Source organism: Symphalangus syndactylus, chromosome 3, assembly GCF_028878055.3.
Source record: "Symphalangus syndactylus isolate Jambi chromosome 3, NHGRI_mSymSyn1-v2.1_pri, whole genome shotgun sequence".
NCBI classification, from domain to species: domain Eukaryota; kingdom Metazoa; phylum Chordata; class Mammalia; order Primates; family Hylobatidae; genus Symphalangus; species Symphalangus syndactylus.
In genome coordinates this window covers 136,139,009-136,150,947 of record NC_072425.2, presented here as the reverse complement: position 1 = coordinate 136,150,947, position 11,939 = coordinate 136,139,009, and the positions used below count along the sequence as shown (strand labels likewise).

The window sequence follows — 11,939 nt, the reverse complement described above, 5'->3', positions numbered from 1 at the left end:
CTCCCTTTGTCAGGTAGGAGAAGGGAGGAGGGAGTGACCGGACCTGGAAGGGAGGGCTGCAGTAGCTATAATGTTGACCCCTTTCCTTTAAAAATCCTACGCCGGCACAGATTTCCCAGAAGCTCTCTAGGTGGCCTCAGACTCCACCCCTTTGGTCTTCCGGTTCTGGTTTCCGACTGTAGTGTTTAAACCTCGCGCGCTTTACAAGGATTGGCTACATCAACGGGTAGTTGGCAGTCTGCGTGCCACCCCTCCTCCTCGCCTTTTCTCCCCGGGCAAAAGGTTTTCAAATTCGACCAATCAGCGGGCGCGCTCCCTCAGCCGAGCCGCCATACCCAAGGGTTAACCGCAACCAACCGGAGGCGGGTATTGGAGAAAAGAGCCAATCAGGAGGGCGCGGAGGTGTGTCCTGGGGGCTTATAAAGGCGGCCTCGCGGCGCGCGCGCGACAGCAGTTACACTGCGGCGGGCGTCTGTTCGAGTGTTTGAGCCGTTCTTCACCGGTCTACCTCGCTAGCATGTCGGGCCGCGGCAAGACTGGCGGCAAGGCCCGCGCCAAGGCCAAGTCGCGCTCGTCGCGCGCCGGCCTCCAGTTCCCAGTGGGCCGTGTACACCGGCTGCTGCGGAAGGGCCACTACGCCGAGCGCGTTGGCGCCGGCGCGCCAGTGTACCTGGCGGCAGTGCTGGAGTACCTCACCGCTGAGATCCTGGAGCTGGCGGGCAATGCGGCCCGCGACAACAAGAAGACGCGAATCATCCCCCGCCACCTGCAACTGGCCATCCGCAACGACGAGGAGCTCAACAAGCTGCTGGGCGGCGTGACGATCGCCCAGGGAGGCGTCCTGCCCAACATCCAGGCCGTGCTGCTGCCCAAGAAGACCAGCGCCACCGTGGGGCCGAAGGCGCCCTCGGGCGGCAAGAAGGCCACCCAGGCCTCCCAGGAGTACTAAGAGGGCTCGCGCCGCGGCCGGCCGCCAGGCCTCCCCATGCCACCACAAAGGCCCTTTTAAGGGCCACCACCGCCCTCATGGAAAGAGCTGAGCCACTTCAGACTGCGGGGCAAGCGGGCCGCGGCTCCCGGCTCCCTTCCCCTCCCCTCGCCCGCCTTCGCCGCCCGGCCTCGAGTCCCCGCCCGCCCCCGCTCCTGGCCCGCACCGCCTGCCGCGTCGGCCTCGGGCCCTGCCCCGTACGCTGTCCGCCCTCCGGTAGGGCTCGGGCCTTCCAGATGCAGCTTGGGCGCTCTTCGGGGACCGCCGTGGCGCGGAAGACCCGAGCCTGCCGGGGGGGGGCCGGCGGCGCCGCACCTGCCCGCCTCGGCTTTCGTGACTCAGCCGCCCCATCCCGAGTCGCTAAGGGGCTGCGGGGAGGCCGCAGCACCTTCTGGAAGACTTGGCCTTCCGCTCCGACGCAGGGCCGAGGTGGGCAGTCCAGGCCGAGAGGCCGGCGGCCCTGAAGGTGAGTGAGGCCCTCGGCAGCTGCAGCCGGGGTGTGTGGTACTCCCCCGGCGTGGTGCTTAGCCCAGGACTTCCAGACGTGGCCGCTGGCCTGGAGGCTTTGGTGGGAGAGACACGATCGCTGATTTCGGTCTGGCGCCCCCGTTGCGGCCGGGACCCAGGCCTTTCACATCAGCTCTCCCTCCATCTTCATTCATAGGTCTGCGCTGGGGCCGGGACGAAGCGCTTGGTAACAGGCACATCTTCCTCCCGAGTGACTGCCTCCGGACATTTAGGGGAGGGCAGAGGCCTGCAGTTTGGCTTCACGGCTGGCTATGTGGACAGCAAGAGTCGTTTTCGCGGAAGCCGACTGGCAGCCAGGCCTGTCAGGCCCCCCCACGCCGCCCCATTTCCCTTCCAGCAAACTCAACTCGGCAATCCAAGCACCTAGATACCAGCACAAGTCGGTTAATCCCTGTCTGGACTGAGCCTCCGTTGGCTTCCGAACTGGAATTTTGCAGCTAACCCTTCCACGACTAGAACCTTAGGCATTGGGGAGTTTTAGATGGACTAATTTTATTAAAGGATTGTTTTTTTTTTTTAATGGAGCATTTGTTTTCATTTTGCAAGAGAGTTGTAGGATTAGTGACTTTATATACTTTCCTGATAGTAGGGGTGGGAGGGGCCATGCAATATAAATAGGCTCCACTGTTAACTGAAGAAGGGGCAAACCATAGGAATTTAAGATTATGGCTGTGTTTCTTGGTGTTCCTGGGAGACAATTTATTCTGTGTGAAATGAAAACTATTGAGGCAGAAGCAGAAAGGATGTACCAGGAGAACTTTGGGCAAAAGTCCCAGCCTCTGAGGTAAGGATGAAAGGGCTTTGTGTTTGTTCATATCTTCCCGCCAACCACACACACACACACACACACACAAAACACCTTCAGAACTGGTTTATTAGTAGAGTTGGTTACATTCAAAGGCTGTTGCTTGGACTTCTCTAAAGAGATGAAGCCCCCACATACTGAGGAGGCAAGGCAGTCATCAAGGCCCCAAGGTGAGGCAATCCCTGGAAGGCTTGAACCCTGCAGTTCAGTCTCCTGGGGTAATCACTCCCCAGGTAGCAGGGGCACTGAGGCCCGGGATGTAGGCACTGGACAGCAGCAACCCAGGCATCTGTGCCCCACAAACCAGTTAATGGGCATCGTTAAGCTGCCGTGCAACATCCAGGATGTTTTTGGCTCCTTTGCTCAGCAACAAGTTGGCCAGGCTGATGCCCAAGTTCTGGGCAGCCAACTGGGGCCCTCGTGGAATGTTACAAGCAGTGATGCCTACCAACTGTGGGTCATCCTCAGGGCCATCTTCATGCTGTATGAGGGAAGGAGGTGGGATTTGGTGAGAACAAAAGAGATGATACGCACTCTTGTTTATTACTCCCTCGCCTTCCAGCTTTGGTACCTGGGCGGGGACATGGATGGTGGCCTGCATGGTCTCTTGTATGCTATCTGAGCCGTCTAGACTCCAGACTCCTCCAGTCAGATACAGCTGGGGAAGAAAACAGTTGCCTCAGCACAATCTGAGAGGGGACTACTTAGAAACCTGGGATGCACAGGAAGAAATGTCACAGTCCTCCCTCCCTGGCTTCCCACTCATTTCCCCCCACTTACTTGCCCATCCTTCATAGCTGTATGCACGGCTACTGGCACACTGCAGCCTCCTTCCTGTAACGAGAAGTTCTTGTGAGCTGCAAGGTCTCTTAACACCACCCTGTGACCACAGACCTGAGGACATCACTGAAAAGGCAACTGTGGGCCCAGACCTGGTCCTCTCCATACACAACATTCAACAAGAATGAGTTAGCACTATATACAGAGCGTTCATGTGAGAAATCTTCCCTACCACCTTTCCCAGCTCTCCAAGTCCCCAGCCCTCCACAGGTGGAGCACAGGCCCTACCAGGTGCCTCAGGAAGGCCCTTTCAGCGATGCAGCGAAGCAGAGTCTCAGGATCGTGCAGCACACCCACCAGATCCAAGATGTCCTGGTCCTTGGCTCGGACTTCCACGCCCAAGGCCCCCTGATGGAAAAACAGCCTAGGACATCAGGCCTGATCTTTCCCCAACCAATGGTGCAAAGCATGGGACCACCTCTATCTACTTGCTCCCCAGGGCCTTTTGGACCGGTAGCATCCCAAGGCCTGCCCCTCCCTGAGAATGCTATTCTGGGGAAGCAGATGCAGAAGGTTGTGAGACTAGCTTCTTGGTTGAGAACAAAGGGAAGGGATATGTCACCATGTGGCTTCCCTGGTCAAGTATACCTGGCCCACAGCATACATGCATTCCTCAGGGTGCAGGATCTGTGGAGGCGGAACAGGTAGTCAAAAGGGTGGATATGGGGATGTCTAAAAACACCTGGCAGTGAGATGGGGGTTCCCTATCATCTAGAAAGCCTGGGTAGGCATAAGTGTGAGTCTGGCCTCTTTTTTTTTTTTTTTTTTGTAAATTTTCTCCATGAAAGCCTAGAGTCTGGCCTCTGATTCACAATCTTCCCAGCCTATGGTGTTAGAGGTGGGGTGATCAAGAAGTGAAGACAGATGGTGCTTGACTTACAATGGGGTTACATCCTGATAAACCCATTGTTAAGTTGAAAACATAAGCTGAAAATGCATTTAATACACCTAGCCTACCTTACATGTGCTCAGAACACCTAAGATTAGCCTATTATAGTTGGAAAAAATCATCTAACACCAAGCCTATTTTACAATAAAGTGTTGAATATCTCATGTAATGAATACTGTACTGAAAGTAAAAAACAGAATGGCTGTATGGGTACTAAGTACAGTTTCTACTGAACGTATATCACTTTCACACAATCATAAAGTCTAAAAATCCTAAATTGGGGATAACTGTAAGGCAGAAAGGAGATGCAGATGAGCTGGGGAGAGGATAGGGGCAGGCCCTACCTGCCCCACCCGGTTGTGCCAGCCCATGCGCTGCAGGCCAGCTGTTGCCAGGATGATGGCACTGAACTCCTGCTGCTCGTCCAGCTTCCGAAGCCGGGTGTTGAGGTTTCCACGCTGTGGAGAGTTGCTAAGGACCACAGTGTCGGGCAATCTGGGGCCTCATGTGGTTCCCTCTGCCTGAGTCTGTCTTTCCCTCTCTAGCTGGCTGACTTTCAGTCATCTTCCAGCTCTCAGCTTAATGGTAACAGCTAACAGTTACATCATACTTACTACATGCCAGACACTGCTTTAAAAGTACTTTCCATATGTCAGCTCATTTCATCTTCACAACAACCCTGTGAGGAAGGTAGTATTATTATCCCCACTTTACAGATAAGGAAAATGACATAGGGAGGCTAAATAACTTGCCAAGGTTACAAGACCACTGAGAAACCTTCCCTGACCCCCCAGACTTCTGTGTTTAGATGTTCCAACTAGAAGTTTCCAGAAAATTCCCAACTTCACTTATTGGGGCACTTAGCACATACTATTTTTAAATTTAGTTTTATGAAATGTACTACATATTCATTGTAAAAGTCAAAATAATATAGTAGCATATAAAAATGGAAGTACTGGCCAGGTGCGGGGCTCAAGCCTGTAATCCCAGCCCTTTGGGAGACCGAGGCTGGTGGATCACCTGAGGTCAGGAGTTTGAGACCAGCCTGACCAACATGGTGAAACCCGGTCTCTACTAAAAATACAAAAATTAGCCAGGTGTGGTGGCACCTGTAATCCCAACTACTTGGGAGGCTGAGGCAGGAAGATTGCTTGAACTCAGGAGGCAGAGGTTGCAATGAGCCTAGATTGCGCCACTGCACTCCAACCTGGGCAACAGAGCGAAACTCCGTCTCAGAAAAAAAAAAAAAAAAGAAGTACCCCCTATCCCTCCAGAAGTAGTCACTGTTCAGTTCAGTATAACTGCATTATTCCTAAGTAAGAAGTAAACTCTACATATGCAGGGGAATGATTATCTTGCTCACCATTATCCCCAATGCCTTGCACTCCAAACACTTGTCTGGGGCTAAGAAAACATTAGACTATAAATGAGTGGACGGATGAGTGCATGGAAAGACAGACAGGCCACTGACCCCACGGGCTGCTTGCTGGAAGCCCCTTCCACTCTCTGGACTCCCAGAGCCCTCTAGACCTTGTCTTTTTCCTTGGCTGCTGCCCCCGTCACTCTTCTAAAAGGACCCATCACTCTTCTAGAAGGATACAATACTCCTGAACTCCAGATGCCGGAACTTTCTCTGCAGCTGGGCTGCTCTCCGCAGGGAGCTGGTTCCCACCACACTGCCCAGAGAGAGGTTACAATGAGATTTTAACACTAGGCGGTCACTGTTCCTTTCCTCCTCCTCCCATCCATGCATCTTCTGGGCACATCCCACCAAGCTGCCTATCCAGGGCCCACTTACCTCTTCTCTGGCAAGGTTTCTAAGGTCTTCCCAACAAATTTGGGGTGAAAGACAACAGCATCATGAGGGTTTTCCCGCCTGGGGGAGGAGGGAAGGGCATAGAATGAAGGAAGACATTTAAGTTCAGATCACCTCTATTCTCTCTCGATTGCCAACTCACTGGTATTTCCTGAGTTTTCTGCCACCAGTCAACACTCCTCAGGGCAGAGGAGATAACCCTGAAGCAGAGGGTCAGGTCCCAAAGGGAAAGACAAAGTTTCACATGATGCCTACCCCTGCCCAAGCCCCTTACTTGCAAGACTCTTACTTGCAGATGGCTCCGATGGTGAAGCCAGGAGGAAGCACAGTGGGCAGGTCCTTCAAGGAGTGAACAACCAGGTCCACTCTACAGAGATGGAAAAGGGGGGCAAAGAGAAAGAGTATGAGCAGTCAGCCTTCACCCCTTCTCCACCCACCTGCCTGTACTTCAGTGGTGGAGCCTAGGGCAGTTCAGGAAGCACGCCTTCCCAAGATCTCAGAAGCATGAAACCTGCTGTCCTCTCACTCTGCCTCCTGCCCTCCCTCCCTGGCCATTCTTGCAGTCCAGGCAGCCAGATGGCTCAGAACCAGACACTCTCTTTTTCTGAAGCCTGAAAAAACCCACCTATGAGCCACCTTCAGCCTCTCTGAGGATTTAAGCCCAGCAGCCTATCTGACACCCGGGGTCCCAGCAAGAGACCTAGCATTCTAGGGTCCCAGCAAGAGACTGGGAGGGCACCACACTCTCCTATCTTTACTTACTCATTCTTCTCCAGGGCGTGTTCAAGCTCCTTGGTAAACAGGCTCTTCTCTCCAATCTGCTGGGCAGAAAGAGCCTGAGTGAATCCCTTCAGGGAAGGAAAGAAGAGTGGGGACAAGAACTGGGGAGGAAGATGTTCTTACCTTAGAGAGTGCAGTATCAAGAATCTTGTCCCCTGTGGTGGACATAGCAACTGAGGAGAGAGTCAATCAATCAGGTGCTCATTATTGATCAGCATTTACTGAGCCTAGCACTGTGCTATGATTCATGATGGGGACAGGGGCACATAATCCCTGGTTCCTGCCCTCTGAGTATATACAATCGAGCAGGAAGACCAGAAACACTCATAAAAAGACCCAAAGCTCAAGATGTTAAATGGCAGGCTAACCCAGGTAGTCAGAGCTGGAGATATTTAGAGGAAAGCACCTTTGGAACTGGGAGCAGCCCAGAGGGAATCTCGGGGCAGCGGAACGGGCTTTAGCTATAGGCAAAGCCAGAAATGTTGTGTTCTCCCCTCTTGGGGTACTGGGCTTCCCATTAGCTTCCACTCCTTTCCAGAAAACTCACTGATTTCAAACTGCAGGCCAGGATACAAGGCTTTCAATGTTGCCACCACACTGTCCGTCTGTATGCGAGCAAGCTGCGGGTAGAGATTTGGATTAGTCCTGCCCTTCCCAGCCACTGCTCAGACTCTTCAGACTCTCATAGGTTAGGCAGACCCTGAGGGACTGGAATTTCCATCTGAGAATAAGAAGGGGCCTGGGAGCCCTCTGCACTCCAACAATTTTCCCAGCCTAGGGACGATCTTGCCATAGAATGTAATCTGCCATTCCCCAGGGAACTTAACGCCCAGCCACCCCATCTCCTTCATGCTAGGAACTAACCCTCCGAGTCCCCCAATTTGTGATGCTGTGAGCATCATAACTGTTCTGACAAACCTCTTCCACCCCGGCTCCTGCACCCACCTGGCTCTTGCGGGTACCCACGCGAATCACTCTCATCTTTGGGCTGTTTTCTTCCTGCAGAAAAAGTCCCCAGGTCACAGTCCCCTCTGTTCCTAGTGTTCCTCAACACCTTGTCCAAGAACCAGAATCACTGGCTTGGAAGAAAGGAACTTCAGAACCTGGCCTGTGGCCAGCTGAGTCTCACAGCAGGGAAATACTCCAAGGCTGGTCCCTTTAACCTTCCTCAGTACCTTCTGCCCTCCTCAGGGATCCAGAGAAGCAGAGACCAGAGGGAGGCGATAGTAGGACCTGCTGTTGCTGCCGCTGCAGTAACCAGGACACTGAGCCCTGAAGCCCACCTTGGCCAAGGCAGTTGTCAGTGGGAGTGCTGTGCACAGCCAGGCGGGTAAAGAGATAAGGCCCATCAGCCTGGCCACAGGAAGGGTGGGGCCTGCAGCTGGCAGGGGCAGGGCAGCCAGGACCACACTGGAGAACCTGTGCTGAGTCACTGGAGGATAAGATTCATTATCTACAACAGACGAGGCACTTGAGGAAATTTCAGTGCCATCCAGATGCCACATGGAGTAGACTAGAGTCTAAGAGCAGCAAGCTGCCACCTTCTCCAGCAAGAGGCCCAGATGTCTGGCTACAAAAGAACTCAAGAGGATGAAGATCCCACAGTGGGGAAAGCTGACAGTATTAAGGGTCCCTTAATCTGGCTGGACTGCATGCATTAAGGACTGAGGTAAACAGATCTGATGTACAGTCCTGCTCAGCCTCTTGGCTGGGTGACTTTGGGTACACTGTCCCATCAGGATCTGTTTGTTCATCTATAAAATGAAGAGGTTGGACTCAGGTTTCTTCTGCCTCAGATGTTCCATAAGACTAGGAGGCTGCGCTGCCTAAAGTTCGTTCACCTAGAGTGCTGCCTCTGGTTTCACCAACATGGAAATATTGACAGGCCAGAGCCCAAGTCAAGAACTCAAGAGGACACGCCTCTTCCTCCTGCCAGAGTACCTTGGACAAAAGTATTCACTGCTAAGCAGGTAGAACTGAATTCTTCAGTCTAAGACGGAGGTCCCATTTCTCTCTTTTTTTTTTGTTTTTTTTTTTTTTTTTTTTTTTTGAGACAGAGTCTCACTGTGTTGCTCAGGCTGGAGTGCAGTGGTGTGATCTAGGCTCACTGCAACCTCCAACCCTGGGTTCAAGCTGGACCTACAGGCATGTGCCACCATGCCCAGCTAATTTTCACATTTTTAGTAGAGACGGGGTTTCACTGTGTTGGCCAGGCTGGTCTCGAACTCGTGATCCTCCTGCCCCAGCCTCCCAAAGTGCTGGGATTACAGGCATGAGCCACCACACCTAGCCTGATCCCATTTCTTTCTACATCAGACAGTAGCCACTGTAGATACTGATACTGTCGACAGTCGACATTCCCTGATCTGGGATGTTCATCCTATGGAGTTCTTTTTTTTTTTTTTTGCGACAGAGTCTCCCTCTGTTGCCCAGGCTGGAGTGCAGTGGCATGTTCTCAGCTAACTACAACCACTGCCTTCCAGGTTCAAGCGATTCTCCTGACTCAGCCTCCCAAGTAGCTGGGACTACTACAGACGCACACCACCATGCCCAGCTAATTTATATATATATATATATTTTTTTTTTTTTTTTTTTTTTGAGGTGCAGTCTCGCTCTGTTGCCCAGGCTGGAGTGCAATGGTGCGGTCTTAGCTCACTGCAACCTCCACCTCCTGGGTTCAAGCGATTCTCGTCTCAGCCTCCCAAGTAGCTGGGACTACAGGCGCACGCCACCACGTCGGCTAGTTTTTTGTATTTTTAGTAGAAACGGGGTTTCACCGTGTTCCCTAGGCTGGTCTCGAACTCCTGAGCTCAGGCAGTCCACCTGCCTCGGCCTCCCAAAGTGCTAGGATTACAGGCATGAGCCACTGTGCCCGGCCTAATTTTTATATTTTTAGTAGCGACGGGGTTTCACCATGTTGGCCGGGGTGCTATGGAGTTCTTTTGCACCCAGACATCTGGGGCCTCTATTGCCGGAGCAGGTGACAGCTTGCTGCCCTCAGACTGTGGTCTACTCCATGTGATCACTCCAATAAATTAACCCTGGGAGACCCTTTGCAACTTAGGCTAGGCTTGAAATTAAACGTGGCCACCAAAATTCTGGGCCACAGGCAGCCCACAGAAAGGACTCTAAGGTCCCAGAACTACTAGGTTCAAACAATTCCTTAAGTTCATTGAATGTGCACAGCATATTCAAGTCAAACTGTTTCATTAAAAAATAAAACACTGAGCACTTCTATGTTGAAGCTATTGCTTTTGCATATTGTTGTCCTCTCAAAAATCCTATCAGGTAGACAAGACAGGCATCTTTGGGACCATGTTACAGAAGCAACGGGTGGCACCAAGGGATGAGGTGACTTGCCTAGGGTCACAGAGCTAATAACCGAGAGAGAGTTGGGGCTACAATTCAGATCTTCCTACTCGTAGTCCAGGGCTCTGGAATGACTGCAAGAGCAAAGATCCCAGCCCTCACCAACTGGCTGGACAGGGGGAGATTAGCAGCTCCCCATCTCTTTCTTATCTCAGCGTGGCAGTGGCCTCCACCAGCTCTGCAGTTTGTCTGTGCACAAGCCCAGGGCTCGGCAAGCAGGCTCGTAATGTAAGGGCCCACGGCGGCCTCCCACCCACGGTAGTAATTCAGTAGGTGTGTCTCAGCTGGGGACTTGGAGCGTTGGCTGTGGCTGGGAGACCACTGTAACACAAAAAGAAGACGCACTTCTAAGACGTTTGTGTGCAGTTCGGAGGCTTGGCTTATGCTCTCTCCTATGAATCAAAAGTGGAACGTGTCTTCCCAAAGGGGCCGTATCTGCATCCGCCTCGGCCCAGCCTCGAATGAAAGGACCCCGTCTGTGTAGACGAACGTTCTTGGTCTGGGTCACTAAATCTAGAGCCTGGCATCCCAGACCTGATGGGAATCCCACCCAGATGCCCGCAGGAACCGGAGTTCCGTTCCAGACAATCCTTCCACTCTTAACCCAGCATCACTGCTCTGATTTCCCCATTCCTTCCGGAGGGCAACCGAGCTACTGGCCCTTTAAAAGCTACTCGGACCAAAAAAAAAAAAAAAAAAAATAGATAGCCGTTCTGACCAATAGACGACTGAGAATGGCAACCTGGGGCCAATCGCTGCACGGCTCGTCCAGAAGCCCAAAGTGTGCTGGTCACCGGCTCAGCACTCACCGCCGTTGCAGCCGCATTGCCGTTACCAGACATGGCTCCGCTTGGAAAGTAGGCTGTGTGTGGGTGCCGCTAAGGTCCCCCGGCCCCGGGAAGCCGGGGGCTCCGGCCGGCGAGTACCGGGGACACGTGGGGCCCGAGATCGTCCTACAGTCTGACTCCTGGTCTCCGCAGGGCCTCGCGTCACTTCCGGCGCCCTCCCTCGAAGGGGAGGTCCCTTCCTCTGGGCGGGAATTGGAACATTGCGACAGAGTGGACCTCCCCATTCGACCTCTCCATTCCCCAGCTGTGACATGAGCAAGTAGTGCGGCTTGTATGGCGCTTCCTTTGCTCTGTTCAAACTGAGCTTTGCTACAACCTTGAAGTAGGCATTTTTCTTTTTGATACGGGGTCTCACTGTGTCCCCAGACTAGAGTGCAGCGGCATGACCACGGGTCACTGCAGCCTTGACCTCCCGGCTCCAGCGATCCACCCACCTCAGCCTCCCAAGCAGCTGGGACTACAGGCGCACATCACCACGTGGGACTGACTAATTTCTAGATTTTTTGTAGAGACAGCGGGGAGGTGGTCTCACTATGTTGCCCAGGCTGGTCTCGAACTCCTGGACTCAAGCAGTCATCTCGCCTTGGCCTCCCAAAGTGCTGGGATTACAGGCATGAGCCACTGGCCCAGCCAGCATTTCAATTCTTAAAATGAGGAAACTGGTTCAGAGAGATTAAAGGTCATGCCTAAAGACAAGTAACTGAAGTGGGAGCACAAACGCTACATACTTGTAGTGAGAAAAGGGCTTATTAGGAAAAGTGCTTTCCCATGAACATAATTTTTTTTTTTTTGAGACGGAGTTTCGCTCTTGTTGCCCAGGCTGGAGTGCAATGGCACGATCTCGGCTCACTGCAACCTCCGCTTCCCGGGTTCAAGTGATTCTCCTGCCTCAGCCCAAGTAGTTGGGATTACAGGCACGCACCACCACACCTGACTAATTTTGGATTTTTAGTAGAAATGAGGTTTCTCCATGTTAGTCAGGCAGGTCTTGAACTCCTGACCTCATGTGATTCGCCCACCTCGGCCTCCCAAGGTGCTGGGATTACAGGCGTGAGCCACCACGCCTGGCTCCCATG

At 52.9% G+C, this 11,939-nt stretch overlaps 2 protein-coding genes across 13 annotated transcripts; one reads left to right on the top strand and one right to left on the bottom strand.

Moving 5' to 3' along the window:
- Window positions 1–440: 440 nt before the first annotated feature.
- Window positions 441–2,036, top strand: H2AX (H2A.X variant histone). Its single transcript, XM_063635575.1, has 2 exons — window positions 441–1,454; window positions 1,653–2,036. Exon 1 carries the CDS (start codon window positions 518–520, stop codon window positions 947–949), a length of 432 nt encoding a protein of 143 aa, XP_063491645.1. The 5' UTR covers window positions 441–517; the 3' UTR covers window positions 950–1,454; window positions 1,653–2,036.
- Window positions 2,037–2,372: 336 nt separating this feature from the next.
- Window positions 2,373–11,046, bottom strand: HMBS (hydroxymethylbilane synthase). Of its 12 annotated transcripts, none has more exons than XM_055273438.2 (15): window positions 10,825–11,023; window positions 10,118–10,336; window positions 7,592–7,645; window positions 7,194–7,266; window positions 6,770–6,819; window positions 6,629–6,684; window positions 6,156–6,233; window positions 5,849–5,926; window positions 5,651–5,726; window positions 4,395–4,508; window positions 3,750–3,788; window positions 3,390–3,509; window positions 3,102–3,155; window positions 2,893–2,979; window positions 2,373–2,802 (listed from the first exon to the last, which is right to left on the bottom strand). In XM_055273438.2, exons 1-15 carry the CDS (start codon window positions 10,855–10,857, stop codon window positions 2,629–2,631), a joined length of 1,305 nt encoding a protein of 434 aa, XP_055129413.1. In that variant the 5' UTR covers window positions 10,858–11,023; the 3' UTR covers window positions 2,373–2,628. The 12 variants fall into 12 exon arrangements, with proteins under 12 accessions (XP_055129413.1, XP_063491632.1, XP_055129414.1 ...); XM_063635562.1 differs by having other exon boundaries at window positions 6,770–6,801; window positions 10,825–11,009; XM_055273439.2 differs by lacking the exon at window positions 10,118–10,336 and having other exon boundaries at window positions 10,825–11,046.
- Window positions 11,047–11,939: the final 893 nt, after the last annotated feature.